This window comes from Larimichthys crocea, chromosome XVI (genome assembly GCF_000972845.2).
Source record: "Larimichthys crocea isolate SSNF chromosome XVI, L_crocea_2.0, whole genome shotgun sequence".
In the NCBI taxonomy this organism is placed as follows: domain Eukaryota; kingdom Metazoa; phylum Chordata; class Actinopteri; family Sciaenidae; genus Larimichthys; species Larimichthys crocea.
Window position 1 is genome coordinate 16,168,078 of NC_040026.1, and position 17,202 is coordinate 16,185,279.

Here is a 17,202-nt window from a genome sequence, read left to right on the forward strand (position 1 = left end):
AGCCCGAATCGTCACACTTTTAATTTTAAACACCCAGTTCAGCTTCTGGAGAGTGGAGAGTTTTGCACCTTTTTAAAAATGTATGAAAATCAGATCCTCTAATATGCAGGTGTCATGCGAGTTTCTTAGGGAAGTGTGTTGAGGTGTATGGACTTACTCCATTAAGAGGTGCAAGGACTTGTGCACTTCTTGTTGTTCACAGGTATAAAAATAGCGTCTGACGTTCAGTGACACGCTCATACATCTGGTTGGCAGCCAATGATAAATCTGCTCTGTTATAAACACAGAACTGCTCTAAAATAAACACAGAAACCAAGGACTGCTCAGTGTTTATAGACAACTATTGTCCAGACACAAGAATGAATGATTCTGAATGTCTGGGATTTAAGGCATAACATAAATGTATTCAAAGTGTTTTACAAAAGAGACTTATTTATTGAAAGTATAATCACATATTAAGCAGGATGCTATCTATTAGTGTTGTATTTATATATTTTGTTAAAGCTGTAGGTGGTCATGATGGAATGCTTAAATTCATATTAAGATATCATATTTTAGAAGCTGATCTGAGAAAATCTGAACCGTAGCTTTCATATAAAGGTAGCAGAACAAAAAGCACTGGAGTTTTATAAAATATAAAATACAAAAATAAAGTAAGAAATACTCAAAAAGAGTACAAATACCTCAAAACTAAAGTAAGAAATACTCAAAAAGAGTACAAATACCTCAAAACTGTACTTTAAAACACGTACACATAGACGAACAAGACTAAGAGACTACAGCCATGCTAGCAGATCTTTATAATATCAACCTTTTAGTTTGTGTGGTAAACTGTACTTAAAAACAAAGTTGCTGATGATTAATTTTTTTTATTTTGTAAATAATTAAATAGGTACATATGTAAATAGTTTTTATTTTGTAAATAATTAAATAGGTACATATGTAAATAGTTAACCATGTTAACATTTTAAACATATTTTAGTCAATTAGGGTCTGTGAAAAAATGACACAGTTAAAGGTTTATGCTGATATGAAAACAAAACTCTCTCTGTGTCATGATGCAAGAGCTTGACAGGTCTGAGGTATTGTAAGTGCTGAAGGTAAAACCATACTAACACAGCATGCATGGATTCATTGGCTCTCACACTTGACGTCAGGCCTATGTTCAGCAGTAAAACCTGGGAACCAGACCAAATATTGCTCATCAATTTGAAAACGACTGACAGGGAGCAACTTTTATCCCCAGTAAAGCCAGATCTCCACATGCTGAAGCTTCCTCCGATCTCTTCCATCATTGCCCTTTTTATCCCTCCCATCTGCAGGCTTTTACAATACACGGTACATATGGATCATACGTGACCTTATCGTGAACATGATCTGAGAGATTGAAACACCTCCTGGCAGCTGCGTGTGCCACGTGTACGCGCTTTTTAATGAAGCACCTGTATATTTACAGATGTTAGCATCTGTTGCAAGTGCCCTGGTTTGGAGGTTTAATTTTAGAGGAGCAGCCAGATGGTGGACAAGAGGATTACTATGCTAAGCCTTTGTCATCTGCTGCTACACACTGACTGTTTATAGGCAAATACAAGGTGGACCCCAGCTGGCCCCTCATATTCTGGTCAGAGCTGCTAAGTTTTGACTTATTTAGTGGCAGCAGTAAAGGGTTATGGATGAAAAATGTACAACAACACTGATTTTTAGACTCTGCTCACACTTTATCTTAGTGTGTCGGTGATACCTAAACTTATTTGTAATGTTAATATAAAGTCTAGCTAAAACATTTATTATAAGATGCCCCTAAAATATTTTATTACCATAAAATGTTTTTTAACAGATTGATGGATTATCCCATTCCTGGAACAGTCCATACTTTCCAAACATTGTTTGCCAAACACGATCATACTACAAATGCCAGCATTCAAGTAGAAATGCTCTATATTAAATATTTAACTAGGGTCAAAGCAAATTTAGGAATATTAAATCTTTATTATATTAAATAATAAACGTTCATCGTGTGGCTTTCTGAGAAGATAATTAACTGATTGGAAAAAGTTTATTAATCAATTTAATAAGAAATTACGAGAACTAAAACTTCTGAAAAAACTTATTAGACCACAGGACTATAACATGATTTATTAATATGTATATTATTATATTACTATGGACCCTATAGACAAAAATCACATACACTTTTTATATTTTAATAATGTGTATTTCTGACCTGTCATAGTAGCAAAAGCTTGTTACAAATAACATTGACAACGTTTCACTGTCAGTGTCCGTGTAAGCCATGACAGTTACCCTCCACGCACAATATCAGGAGCTTGAAACCGAAGCAGCTAAATTGTATTATTTATTTAATACCAGGGCTTTTCCTTCTGTGACATGTCAAAATGTCTTCTGTGGAAAAAAAGCGCCAGGAATCATCACGTCAGCTCATCCTCTGCTGGATTTTAGGATTCAAAACAGAACACAACAGCACCATCTGACAAAAAAACAAACAACTTTTGATTTGTTTATTGAGTGATTCTAATAAGATTTAAATTACTGAACTTATGTATGAACCTCTTTAACCCATCACTGAAGTGCAATATCAGTGTATACTAGAGCAAGTGCATTTATTGTACTGTGAGTTTAGACCAGTCTGTGACGGACATAAGTGCCATTTCTGTTGCATATACCAGATATTCTCAGAATTCTTATTAGAAACAGAAACACTGCCGAGTGGAAATAAATACAAAACACGAAAAAAACAAAGTACATCTGAGACAGAGGAAATGATGTTGACAGATTTAACTCATCTGTATCCCCCCAGGATCAACCAGATACTTCCACAATCAACGCAAGAGCTCTCCATATGTCTGTGCAATCCTCGCCTTCGCACACTTACAAAGCGTTCATGTTTATTCACCAGCTAGATGAGAGTTGTCACTAAGATTTAACACCTGGCATGTGCTGCTAGTAATAAAACATGGTTTTGTTCAGCTCTGTGGAAGGTAACGTTAAAGCTAAAGTCAAAATGCTGCTGTTTACTTCCTCCTGCCACTGCCGCCGTTAGACAGAATCATCACCAGTCTCATGAAGATGTTCAGGGTGTCCATGTAAATCCCCATGCACCTGGAAGATTAAAAAAAGAATATGATATTGATACCTTGATGAAGTACATAACAGTCTGTAGTCACAGTCAATATTTCCTGGGGTAACTTACGCATTAATGGGGTCATATTTCTGTACACCGTAGAGTGGATGTGTCTCGGCCCTCTTGACGACCTTCTGTGTATCGTAAAGGAGGAACATGCTGAACAGGACCAGACCTCCGTAGATGGCCACAGAGTACAGGCCTGCTCCGAAAGCTGAGGTGGGCGGCAGGAACATTGATCCTGAGGAAGACAAGAAGGTTCACTGTGAGACTGACAAGTACAGTGGTGGATTCATGGCATAAGCATACAGTCCTAAATAATTATTAGCTAATTATCTAATTAGAATGAGAGTTGAGACGATACCAAAATTAGTAACCACGATACTATACCAGACAAAGTATCATGGTTCCGGGTATTATCATGATACTGCAGCCTTTTTTGTTATTATTATTTTTATGAACTGCAATGTGTTTGTACAAGTTATAAATACTTATTAATTACTTATAATGTAATAGTAGGAACCGTTACAATTAGCTATTTTTCTACAGTTTCTATAAAAACTCAAGATGTTGAGCTGCCTGGCACAACGCTTAATCCTGGTAACTAATTTACTAACAAACATTCATGTGTATGAACATGTGAATTATAAACCATTTGAATTTATGTAACAGCAATAAAATGTAAACTTACTAACATACTTCTATTATGTTTAGAAATTAAGCCATCACAGAAATGGTATCAAGTCACAATTGTTTTTTTTTCTCATGTGAGTGTGCAGATGGCCAAGTACAGCATTCAGATTATCGCGTTATGGCAAAGTAAATTAAACTGTGTATAGAGACGGAAAGCGTCGATACACTATCTGACGGACAGACATGGGAAAGTTCAACTGAAAAAGCCTTTACACCTTCACACAGTTCATTTCCCATTGCATTTAATACTTCCCCTGATTTTTAATATAAATATAACATTCATCTGTAGAAGAAAATGCCTGTATTACAATATGTGTAACATCAACATTATAAGATTGAGCTATATATCATTTTATACCAGTTAATTTCAGCAGTTCACGCAAATATATTATAGGACACGGACTTTCTATTGTGTGATGTCAGTCTAATGAATTTGCATACATCAACTGAATGGATTTTTATCTGAAGCAGTGACACTTGTTATGTGGCATCACAGGGACATAATAATGGTAAAAACACCTCATACTCGACACTGAATACTTAGCTGCAATATTTAATTAAGGATTCTGTGGAATTTGTACTCAGAGTACAGAGCGTGTCATTTAACTTCCATTTTGCTAAAAGATGATTGTACTTCCATATTTTTAGCATCATCGGGTGCAAACACAGCAGCACAGCGGTGCAAATGAAACACTTCAAATTTATATAGAGATTTCAATAAAACCACTGAAGGAAGCAAGTGTGCTGATGCAGAGGGCAAAAGATGACTTTGTAATGGCGTATTTCTGCTGTTTTCCGTGCAACCGTTGAGGTGACGGGTAAAGACTGTCTAACTTTCCAGAGGTGTTACATCTTGTCTCACAGCATATGCTGTGCATATGGTGTCTGATGAGCCTTCGTCCTCGTGGATCTATTGCTGAAACCGGCCTTTTCTCAATCATATTCTGGCTCATTTATCTCATTTATAACTGAAGCAAGACGCCAGTACTGTCTGCAGTGCGGCTGAGACAGGGTTTATGAGGTGAAACTGCATTATACTAACCGATGGAGGACGCGAAGACCACTCCAAAGCCGACAGCCAAGGGCCCGCCCATGTTAAGGAACTTCTCACTTGGGGCACACATGGCCACGGTGGACAGACCTCCCACGATGCCTGCTGTGTACCAGGCAGCCCTCATCATCAGAGGTCCTCCCAGGAGAGTGAGGGGAGCGATGACAGCACCCATCACACCTGATCAATGAATAAAGTAACGACACAAGTGAAGACCACATTCAAAACAAACAAGTCTAGAGGAGGTGCTGTTACTCTCTGAGCCTTTGTAGGACTGCCCTCTTGTGTTCAACTGAAGTAACTACATGACAGAAATAAAAACAGCAGAGACACAGAATAATAACTTTCCATCAGGAACAGTCTTACAAACCTGCATGGAGCATCCAAGCGAGGTGTTTGGGCACTGGACTGTGCTCGTATGAAATGGACCTGACCAGCATGCCGGCACCAATCATAGCTGCAAAAGTTGCTCCAATAGCCTGGGTCAGAAGAAACATCAGACGTTCGTATTAGCAGGGTTTTTTTTTTTTCCTGCATTAAGGAATTCTCTGCGCTCCACAGGGGATTTAAGCCAGCACCAAAGGAAAATCACCAGCACCACAAACAATGGGATTTGTAAATAAAAATAGCAATTCGGATCCAAAAGGCATTTAATCAGCAGTTTAACAAACAACTGTTGAACAAACAGACTGACTGACTTCCAGAGAGTGGAAACGTTAGGCGTCATTGTTATTTTTCCACATCATATCCTGTAAAATCAGCATATGCTTGCATGAGAATTTACACTATGTTATCTGGAGAAAATGTGTATAGTGAGATATATATTGTATATCGTGGCATAGCCTAAAAATATTGAGAGTCCCATCACACAAACCTCTCTGGGGGGTGTAGTCACACCTGAACTCTGTATTAGTAAGCTGTAAACACACCTAAAAGTGTCAAGCACGTCTCGTTCACTAGTGAAAATATCAGATACTACTAAACCAGCTCCATGATGTATTAGACTTCAGTTTAAAAATAAATGTCACGATGCAATGAGGACCTAAAATCTCACACCGCTTGGTCCACTTGAGTTATAAAGCTTACCAGCCAGGATCCTCTCATCATCATTCCCATAAGTACTGGGGTCCTGCTCACTGCTACAGCCGACAAAGCTGTCATTCCAACACTGCCTGCAAAGTACAGGTAGGTGGAGTGGATCCTGTCCTTCACATACTGAGGCCAGATCCTGCAGAGAGAGGGACGAGCAAGCTGAATATGTCGTTCTTAAAATGTAACAAACTAAATGAAAGAGCTGCTGGTTTCAAACTCTGTTACTCACACTGCTTTCTCAATGGCACCGATTTCATTGGACATGCCGAGTCCATAGTAGCACAGAGCTCCAAGGCCGACTGCTGCACCTCCGGCCAGAAAGATCCTTCCCATGCTGTCAACTGTGAAACACAATGATAATTACTTTAGACGCAGTTTAAATGGTTTTCCATCTCACTATGTAAAAATGCTTTAACCTGCGGCTTACTTAAGAGAGCAGATAGTATAAATCTTAAGTTATGTAACATCGTAACACCACATTTAATTAGCATGTAATAGTGATTACTTTTAATGGCGGTATCTGTTGCTGGCTCAAAAGCTGCTTCTTTGAGCTGGTCTCTGGTTGTCTTCCCACGACGGAAACCAAATCTGACTTTGGAGGAAAAACCCTGGTGAGAGAAATCAGAGATTGAGCAACATGCATCAGGACAACTGTCAATTCACCTACGTAGATAAATTTTTATTAAAACTTAAATTAAATGATCGTGTGTTTTGTTTGCAATCTTCTTCAGTGACGCTTCAGCTAACACAAAAAGGTGTTTTAATGTGATCATTGATTAATCTTTTTAATGTTTAAAACCACCTCTGCATTGCCATCAACATCTCTGCCATTCATCCTGAAGGTCAGGCTGTGGTTTCCTACAATACAGGTCACTCTACCTCCTAGTTTTTCTTATTTTACTCATACCCACAGCTCCGGTAGAGGCAGCTGGTAAAATCTGTGGACTGTTCAAGTGCAGTTGTTTCATGCATTCATCAACAAAAGACACACACATATATAAAATCACGCATGACACATCAAAAACAGATCTTGTCCAGGAAACACACAGGGATTTGAAGCTTGTTGTATCATATACAATGTTTTGGGTGATCTGGGTGTCTGTACATTCAGTGCACACTTTCAGACGTAATCTTATGTGTATTTTAATATCTACTGCTGTGACCAACAATCAGTACATTTTCTTTTCTAACATAGTCAAATCTAGATTATATTAGATTAGATTAGATATGCTTTATTCATCCCACCACGGGGAAATTTACTTGTTTACAGCAGCAGAGGAAAGTGTAGCATATACTACAGAATTAGAAAAAAGCAGAAAAGACAAAAAAAAAAAAACACATTAAACAGACAGAAATATCTATAACCTACACAACAAACACAAAAAACTAACAACCTTCAAAACAGACAAGTGCTGAGGATAAAGGTGGCGTGATATATAAAAAGAGTATTGTAATGTAAAGTGTCCATAATATAAATAATATTACAAAAGTAAGTGACCGTGATATAAATAATAACTGCAAGATATATTTCAGTGCGTGCGCACAGAAAGGGAGGCGTGCAGCTTTAGGAAGCTTTAGAGAAACGCCTGTCAGTCTGTCTGTTGGGTGTTAGTCTGTCTGTCTGTCTGTCTGTCTGTCTGCTGGGTGTTAGTCTGTCTGTCTGTCTGTTAGTCTTACGGTACCTGCTGGGGCCTGAGCAGGGGCGGACAGGCCTTCAGGGCGGGTGATCTCAGGGCTGTGGAGCCCTGCGACAGCACCGGACGGAGCCCGGCGAGAGGAAGACTCCTCAGGCATGTCAGCCTGGCCACCAACATGGTCACGATGTGTGTTACCCTGTATTAGTCTGACAGAGGAGCAGAGAGCGACATGTGTTATTATATAATCAATCCTGATTAACTCTGATCAAATCTATGCATTAAAGCACGTTTATAACCTTGAAGACATTTGTACAAATCCTGTATACACTAAGAGAGCCACAAAGCCAGTAAAGTTACAGCATAGCCACAAAAACACAGACTAATTAAAGATAAACAAACTTTATATCACACATGATTAACCAGCTAGCTGACGTTAGCCGCCACGGCTAGCTGCGTGACGTTCACGTCCATAAAGTCTTAAAGTCTGAAGCTGATACGATGTTTAAACTCCCCCAGTCCATAAAATATATCCACTAACAATGACCTCTCTGCTGTGTGCGTGTAAGTTCAGATATAAATCATCGTTTCATACCGAGACAGGCTGCGGACGTCGTTCACCTTTCCAGAAACAAGTGCGCAACTTTCTGACGCAACTGTTTTGCAACCTTCGTGAAAATTCTCCATCGGCGCGTCATCATCGCGCGACAGGTGTGATGGGAATTGTAGTTTTATGTGATTCAAGACTGTAGTCCGTTGAAGAAAGACAACAATCATCACAAAATCTAATAGTAACATTAATAACAACAAAAATAACAATATTAGTAATAATAACAGCGATGTTGAACACTTTTCTTTATTGCTTTTATTATAGTATTTATTTATATAAGAACAATAATAATAATAATAATAATAATAATAATATAATAATAATAATAATACATTTTATTTAATAGGCGCCTTTCTGTCACCCAAGGACACCTCACAATAAATAAAAGTAGACAGCAAATAACAGAAACAAACAAAAAAAACTAAAAGTATATCAAATATTAAAGTAAAATAGGACAATGCAATGGATCAGAAACATATGTGACTGCTATTTTTTAATACTTTTCTCATCTTATTGCTTCATTGTGAAGTGACCTCTGCTTGAAATAAATGTTATTATTATTATTATTATTTGTGTAGTAGTAGTAGTATTGTTGTGTATTACTATTAGATTTTGGTTATTACAGTGAAACCTGTAAACAGTCAGAAGTCATGGTGCAATAATAATAATAATAATAATAATTTGATGTTTAAACATATAGCAGATGTTTTATTGGCAAAAGATCTCAAAAGTAAAAGTACACACTGAGTGTTATTTCATTACACAATACTATTGTTTTATTATTACTGAAGCAATAATATGTTTGTTTTTTTGTGTGTGTGTTTATTATGGTAATGTTGGAACTGTAACTCAAAGTAGAGCTATAAAAAATACAAAAAATATAATCATATACATGTTATATATGCAAAATCTTAAATCTTTATCTTAGCTAAATGTAGTTGGTTAGTACACGTATATTTCTCTATTAAATGTAGTTAGTGCATTGCTTCTTTGGACAAAAATCACGTTAGAATCTAATCATCCTTTTCTATCCACCTTCAGTAAAAACAGACGCACATTGTGTGTTTTCCACTAGGGGGAGTGCTTGCTTCTTCTAATGCTATAACACTATCAATAACAACATAAAAACATAATACAGGCTTAAATAACACACAGCACATCGGGCCAACACCTTGTTGTTTACCTAACATTGTTTCTCATGTGGTTTGTGTGTATAAAGTTTGTTTGCTTTCTGTCATTACAGACATGAATCAGAGGGTCTGTGAGGGGTGGCGGCAGTGCGCCTCCTGCCTGAAGCTCCGCTCCTTTGGACCAAACTTCCACCCCCCATGTGATTCACTGAGTCCCAACTGTTGCACAGACTTTTCATTCAGTGAGTTAGTTCACCGGGCAGCCTGACTTACAGCCTCCCCCAAACATGAGTCCATCTGATCCACAGGTTTTACTTACTAAAAGCGGTGCAGCTACTCCTTTTGGGTTGGACAGTTTTTTGTCACACGAGTGAAGTGGTCTTTGGGAAGTGATGGAATTAATTCGCTCTTTGAGGGAAGGCTGAGCAACTTCACGGATGAACCGAAGCGGGGGACGCGTTCAGACACCGGAGCTTATCATGATGGTGAGTATGGCCAGCTGATAAACGGTTCCTTAGAAATAACTATCACATAGGATGACTGTTAAACTCTAATAACACCATAAAGTCACCATGAAACTTTTGTGGATCTCTTACATAAAAGCAAAGTAACTTTTCTTTATTAAGAAAGCATGACTTCAATTTGGCCAGTTTGACTTTTTAAAAACGCGCATGCTCCCCAGTGACCACAACCACTGCTGCGTGACACACTGGCGTGGTTCCTGTTTTTAATAACTTAAACTAACTGTAAAGTTGCTCACATAGTCACTGCTCTGGATTTACAGTAATAACATGCATGTGTTCATTTTCAAACCTGCCACTGCATCTATTATCCAAAAGCAAAATCACAACATCCTTCCTCTTTTTGATAACAATGTAGTCTATTTAAATGTATAAAAAAAATAATGAGCTATTGATTATAAACATGTTGGTTTATAGTGAAACAACTGTTAAAATTATTTCATGTGAGACATCATGATATTTGACGTTTTTAATACCTAAAGAGGATCTGGCAAAAAGTTTTTAACACCCACCATTTTGATCATCAAACTGCCAGTAACCATGGCAACAGCAAATCTGACCACAAGCTTTCCAAAATAGTGGATAATGATTGAACACAGCCAACCTTGTTTTTCTTTGTTAGGTGGTCAAGGTACACACTACATAGTAGAGAGAAAATAATACCCTCTATCACAGTATATATAACTTTGTATTGCGATTTTTTAATATATATCATGACTATAATAACATGGCAGATGTCATGAGTTTGGCTAATCCAGCAGTAATTTAACTAGATAATAATAATAATACTAATACTAATAATAATAATAATAATAATAATAATAATAAAAAAATTTAATCTATAACAATGCATCCAAGTTTATACACTGATGATGTCTTTTGTATGTAAAATATAGATATTTAATACATGTAATGGAGTACGAATGTGTCCAACACTGAACCTTGCTTATAATAAACATGAATATTACAAAGATAGACACCAAAGGGAAATGTATCTGTTGGTCACAAATGTAAGCAGTGCTATTGGACTTGGAATATTCTGTGAATCTACAGTGGATATCTGTAATACTACACCCTACACTTAGACACAATATCTCAGACAAAGTGGGTTTGGCTGGGCGGTGTTTAATTTGTCTTCATATGAGATTTAACATTAAATAAAAGGCAGCTATTAAAAGCATTTGTAGCTGAGATGATAAATGGTGCAGTCGCGGTTTTGTTATGAGCAGATGATCAAAAGTGTCATATGCCTCAGTGGTTTGTGAATATTCAAGAATGTCCGCTCATGTGTGTGGGTTTTTTTTCTTCTTTCTTTATTTCACACAGCAGATGCAATAAGCTGAGATAATTGGGGTACATCTAATTTACCATATAAATGACAAAAACCTCAGACCACTTATTTTCCTGACAAATTGTTCATATAGTTTTTTTTTCTGTTTATTTTCAATCACACATGGACAGAAGTAAAACCGCTTAAACACGTACTCAATCCCACAGAACTATGCTGTTAGTGCTACTTTTTCAACGGTAATCGTTCACTCGCCTTATTCATTAGGCCAAAACATTTTTGGTGTTTGTCTTCATTTGTTCAGGTACAGTCAAAGTAGAAAATAAACTGCAGAACAAATTCGCTGCACTATAACTGTAGATTTACTCAGACCTTCTGTTGGTTTACTTTGACAAACTGTGTCTGTATTTGTTAAACGACCACTGAGGGCTTAAGAACTCAGTAATTTTCTTTGGTGCAGCCAACTATCTGACCAGTTCTACATGACTTATAGCATCCAGGGGGTTTAGTTACTGACCCTGTGACGTGTGAGTGACCTGAGAGTTTATGTTCTGCAATCTCAGCCCAAAGGAGGTTTAGAGTCACTCCTGTGTAAAGAGACCTTTGTGGTTGTGGCATGCGGCAGGGTGGTGCAAGACAGAGCTGATTTTTTCCTCCCGGTGAAAACGTGTCTCAGTACACAGGCTGTTCACCTTTTCATTACACGCTGTTCCACGTCAACAGTGCTCTCTATTGGAGCTGTAAACTTCCCATTCCCTCTCAGAGAATTTCACAGGCAGTGTCCAACCATTCTGTGTTTAGTCTGCAATCATTTAGCCTGGCTTCTGTGCTCAAACCTGGCCCAGGACAGAAGTCGCAACAGGATGTGAGAACTGGACATGTATCAGGGTTTTGCTTCCACAGTACTTCTTGTTTTGTGTCAAACACTTGACTACCATGCTGTAGTGAGTGAAAAGGTTGGTCTGTTGCTTGCGGCTCTGCTGATTAATAGCAGCAGTTCCACTAATGTGTCAGCCCACCCGAGGCTAGACCTGCAATCGTTTAACAGTAATCCATAAGAAATCACGGGCACACTCAGGATATTGTGTGTAGCACCTGACAGATCCAATAAACAAATGTTTTCACAAACCCAGACGTCTGATTCGGGATTTAAAAAGACCAACTGTGCACCTTAACTTCAGCATTTTTGTGGGCACACATCAAAATGACACTTTGCCAATTTCCTCAGGGTGGAGACTGTCTCATTTACTCTTGCTGTGTTATTGACCCTTTCACTGGCAGACAAGGTAAGGAAGGATTATGCTGAAATCCGAAGATTAGTCAGGGATCTGAGCCAAGCTGCCATTATCTTAAAAGTGAAGTAATATCAATCTTTCAGGAATGCACAAGACATTCCAAAATAGGCGTAATTAAACCCACTTTTATCTTCATCTGACTACCCACTGCATGCCCTCTACAGACCAGCATAAGTACTGAATGGCCTGCAGGCTCAGAGCACTACAATTTATGGCTCTATGACAAGCAGGCCTTCCCCTTCAATTTCAGTACTGTGCAGTTATATCGCTCAGTGTTTGGACATGTGCCCCCCTCAGTCTCAGTCAGTGTTTTAGAAACAAAAAGGCATATTATGAGGAAGCAGCAAGCCATTAGCCCACCACCAGATGGTCTACTGTACCAGTAGCCCATGTCACTGAGGGCCTCTGTTGAAAAGATCTCCTCCCAGTGTTGACATGGACGAGCAGCTGGCAGTTCAGGCCACAGGCTGCTCTGCTATCTATCATTGGGAGGCAGGTTTATCACTCTAACGCAGGCAGGCAGCTTTACAGTTGTGAAATTACAGCTTAATTGCAAAATTGTTTTTGATTGCAGTTGTTTTGTGACCGACTCTTGAAATAACTTCTACAAAGACTGACTCATAAACACAGTTTTTCTATGTGCACCAGCCCTCAGTCTTGCATGGTGGGTGGGCATGTTCCCGAAATGCTCTGGTGCACTTGAAGATAACAAGGACTTGCTCGTGGGAAGAACTGGCTCGGATTCCAGTTTAACACATGCAGCTATTTTTTATTCTTACCTTTTTAAGATAGGATATTTCTGTCTCTGAGTAAATGTCTCCATAACTGGGTTTGAACTGGGTCAGAATACAGTACAGTGGTGCTGTGCACATATTACAAATGCAGGAACAACAGAGCAATGGCTTTGCATCACTGTGCAGTTTTACAGACGCAAAAATGGATTGTCAACTTCCACATTACCATGAGTAGTTAAAACAAACACCTTAAAGAGTTTAGACAGAAAGAATTGAGACTGAAGTAGTTGCTCACTGCCGCGATCAAATGTGCAAGATGTGTAACTGACAGGTTGACGTTCATTTTATTTACAGGATGAAACATCGCCTACAACAGGGAATACAAATAACTGGAAAGCTCTTTAAGGAGGCGACTGGAGACTTGCAAGATTGGCAGAACCTATTAAGAAGCAGTCTGTAAAAGCATATCCAAGCACAGCTACGTCCAAGAATGAGGATCAAATACACAATATCCATCGTCTTTTTTGTGACACTTGTTATCATTGAGAAGGAAAACAACATTATCTCAAGGTAAGCCCATTTCAGTGATGAATGGAGTTTGTGTGTTTATCTTATACAAACCTCCTTGAGCAACCCAACATTACTGCAAATGTCAAGTTAAATAACAAGGCTGTGAGTTCTTTTTTGTTTACTGATAATAGATTTACTTTACACTTTCAGGGTGTCAGATAAGCTCACCCTAAAGCAGACTACCCAGACCCCTCTACAGCACAGTGGTGTCTCCCACACACTGCCGAAGCACAATGGTTCCTTAACCTCACTCAGCAAGATGGACACTGCCTTCATGTTGATGAAGCGGCGTCTGGAGAACTACAGCGAGCACCAAGGGGTGGTGAGGAACGGCAGGAAACACATCCTTCTGTTAGCTACCACCAGGACGGGCTCCTCGTTTGTGGGCGAGTTTTTCAACCAGCAGGGCGACAACATGTTTTACCTGTTTGAACCGTTGTGGCATGTGGAGAAGATGTTGACACTGGAGACTGGTGGCACCAACGCCACAGTAGCAGCCAAGGCATACCGCGATGTGCTCCAGCAGCTCTTCTTGTGTGACTTCTCCCTGCTGGAGAGCTTCATCGAACCCCTCCCTGTGGACCACATCACCACCGCCCTGTTCCGCAGGGAGTCCAGTAGTTCTCTATGTGAGGAATCGGTTTGCAGTCCGACTATCAAAGGGGTCTTTGAGCCTTATCACTGCAGGACCAGACGCTGTGGGCCCCTGAACCTGACCATGGCGTCTGAGTCCTGCCTTCAAAAGGAGCACAGGGCCATCAAGTCAGTGAGGGTGCGCCAACTGGAGACCCTCCGTCCTCTGGCTGAGGACCCACGCCTTGACGTAAAGTTCATTCAGCTGGTTCGGGATCCTCGGGCTGTACTAGCCTCACGAATGGTGGCCTTTGAAGCCAAATACAAGAACTGGAAGCAGTGGGCTATGGATGGGGATGTTCCTATTGATGACGATGAAGTGAGAAAGCTAAAAGGGAACTGCGACAACATAAGGTTGTCTGCTGAGATTGGACTCAAACAGCCACAATGGCTGCGCAAGCGTTACATGCTGGTGAGGTACGAGGACATCGCCCGGTTCCCCATGAGGAAGGCCGCAGAGATGTACAGGTTTACTGGAATCCCGTTCACTCCGCAAGTGAAATCCTGGATCCTGAGGAACATCCAGGCCTCTAAGAAGGCCAGCGGTGTTTACTCCACACAGAAAAACTCCTCAGAACAAGTAGAGAAATGGAGGTTCAACTTACCTTTCAAAATAGCTCAGGTTGTACAGAAAGTTTGTGGGCCAACGTTGAAGCTTTTTGGGTATAAATTTGTAAGCAGTGAGGAAATGCTAACAGATAAGTCTATTAGTTTGATCGAGGACAAAGTGTTCAACTTTTTATAGACTTTGATGGACCTGAACACTGAACTCTGATGCAGGAATAACCAACCTTACTGAAAACTCTGGAATGACTGATATTTATTAGGATCTTTTATCCTGATACTGAGAGCTATATATTTTCTGATTGTGTGCTATTTAAAGTTTTTTACTATTTAAAATAGTTTAATGAAGAAAATGTATTGTTGACTGAAAAATACATTTAAGGCTGTTAAGTATTGAAGCAAAGGTGTTTGAAATGATATTAAAACTGTACATATGGGTATAGCATGGTGAAAATAGAAAGCTATCTTTGTTTTTGCACTCCAGACTGTTTAACAAATGTATTGTTGGTTTGTCTATCCAAATATATGTCTCTAGCAGATATAGAAAAATCCAGAGGGAGATAGCTGTGGGTTTGGGAACAATAATGAGTTGTTCCAGCAATTTCCATAAGTTATTTTTGTTCAGCAACTTCTGAGCACCAACGAAACTTGAAATGAAATGTCCATGCATTGCCCCCCAAAAATTGCTTTGCATAGCAGAAAGGATTCAAGGATTCAAGGAGTTTTATTTGTCATTACAACACATACATGGGATACAGGGGCTACAGGGATCCTCCAGAGTTCAACAGTCTCACAGCTTCTGGGAAGAAGCTGAGAAGAAAAGAGGAAATACCAATGTTTTGCCAGGTAATTTTGACACAAGATTAAGGAGTAATGTCCCATGCTTATTTATTTCTTCTCTTTGCTAAAAGTCATAATGACTTCAGCTCTGAATGTGCTCCACAGGTTCTTTTCCCCTCTGTAGGGGTGCTTTTCTTGCACACGTATACTGTAACTTGCTATACATGCATGTTTGTAATTGGCCTAAAGTTGTTTGAAGCTGTCTTTCAGACAGTAAGGACTCATTCTGTAAAAACAGATGTTACATTGCCACTGTATGCAAACATACCAACTGCAGCTGGTTTGCAGGATTGTTTGAGTTTGGTCGGCAGGTCTCGGTCTGTTTACACAAGTCTCCTGGCTAGTGATAAAAAGAGGCCTGCCAGACTGTTTGCTGATGTTCCAGTTTGTTCTCTATGCGAATTGTTTGTTACAATAAACCTTCTTTCACAATCATGATCACTAATTAATCTCACTTTTGGCATGAAAATGCTGAATCTATATTTGGGAAACTTGTCTGAAACTTGTCATTTAAACACAGCTTTCCCATTTCTTTCATATTTGTCAGTTTTTTAATGATCAAAGAGGTTAAGCAAGCATAAAAAGCAACAAATGTCTTACAAAATGTGGAAGAAAATACAAGAAACACCTCTAAATACAGTACACAGTAAAGCACTTCACTGCACTACAAGGCAAAGAGTCTGCAGGGATGCAAGCGGCTCTGAGGCTACACTCGGGCACGGTAGTGCTTTGAGCAGCATGCCTGCTAACATGTTTATGATAATGCAGGTACAATATTTACCATGGTTACTCCAAGGTTGTTTGGTTATAAAACAAAATGATGGGCAAATTGAAATTTGGCACAGTATGAGTGGAAAATGAATGTGAGCAGGGTTAAGGTTAACTCCTGGTACACACAGTTAGGGTTATTACATAGCAGTTCATGTAATAGTTGTCAAAGACATTGAACTCAAAGTCACTAAGTTACAGTTACCTTCATGGTGAGGCGAGAATAAAAGTCAAAGGCTCACCAGAGTTAGACAGATTCATCTTTTGGGCCCCATACCAAACTTTATAGTAATATATGCTAATATATGTTGGGACATTTCCGTCTGGACCAACAGAATGACCAAACGTAACCACTCTCTGAAGGTAGCTTTTGTTGCAGGGTTCCAGGCTCTGTTATACTAGAAAAGAACTAGTTTGTACAATGTGGTGACCAGCCACATTGGAAGCTCCTCCCCAAGCTATTCCTGTTATTTGGTCCATTACCATTAAGACTTCTCATGGCTGGTTCACATTTATTTGCGTGTATATAAGCTTTTGTTGAGCTGTTTTTTTGCTTTGTGCAAAAGAAGACTTCTATAAAAGAAACATTGTAAAGAACATTCACAGTTCCTTTCATAGTTTTATTTGTGAAGCACAA

The 17,202-nt window shown here is 39.1% G+C and overlaps 2 protein-coding genes across 2 annotated transcripts; one reads left to right on the plus strand and one right to left on the minus strand.

The window, feature by feature from the left end:
* Positions 1 to 2,343: 2,343 nt before the first annotated feature.
* Positions 2,344 to 8,315, minus strand: ghitm (growth hormone inducible transmembrane protein). Its single transcript, XM_027289751.1, has 9 exons — positions 8,208 to 8,315; positions 7,661 to 7,821; positions 6,484 to 6,586; positions 6,208 to 6,319; positions 5,973 to 6,114; positions 5,257 to 5,365; positions 4,878 to 5,066; positions 3,212 to 3,383; positions 2,344 to 3,120 (listed from the first exon to the last, which is right to left on the minus strand). Exons 2-9 carry the CDS (start codon positions 7,790 to 7,792, stop codon positions 3,033 to 3,035), a joined length of 1,047 nt encoding a protein of 348 aa, XP_027145552.1. The 5' UTR covers positions 7,793 to 7,821; positions 8,208 to 8,315; the 3' UTR covers positions 2,344 to 3,032.
* A 1,075-nt stretch (positions 8,316 to 9,390) lies between these two features.
* chst3b (carbohydrate (chondroitin 6) sulfotransferase 3b) lies at positions 9,391 to 16,211 on the plus strand. The gene is made up of 3 exons (XM_010741927.3): positions 9,391 to 9,837; positions 13,545 to 13,760; positions 13,911 to 16,211. The coding sequence occupies exons 2-3, from the start codon at positions 13,681 to 13,683 to the stop codon at positions 15,136 to 15,138; spliced, it is 1,308 nt and encodes a 435-aa protein (XP_010740229.2). The 5' UTR covers positions 9,391 to 9,837; positions 13,545 to 13,680; the 3' UTR covers positions 15,139 to 16,211.
* Positions 16,212 to 17,202: the final 991 nt, after the last annotated feature.

Excerpts from the sequence above, each read along its gene's own strand:
- chst3b (XM_010741927.3), top strand. The coding sequence starts at position 13,681 with ATGAGGATCAAATACACAATATCCATCGTCTTTTTTGTGACACTTGTT. Across the intron at positions 13,761-13,910 it reads GAAAACAACATTATCTCAAG|GGTGTCAGATAAGCTCACCC; the intron begins GTAAGCCCATTT and ends TTACACTTTCAG.
- ghitm (XM_027289751.1), bottom strand. The coding sequence starts at position 7,792 with ATGTTGGTGGCCAGGCTGACATGCCTGAGGAGTCTTCCTCTCGCCGGG. Across the intron at positions 5,366-5,972 it reads TGATGAGAGGATCCTGGCTG|GCTATTGGAGCAACTTTTGC; the intron begins GTAAGCTTTATA and ends CTTCTGACCCAG. Across the intron at positions 3,384-4,877 it reads GGTCTTCGCGTCCTCCATCG|GATCAATGTTCCTGCCGCCC; the intron begins GTTAGTATAATG and ends TGTCTTCCTCAG.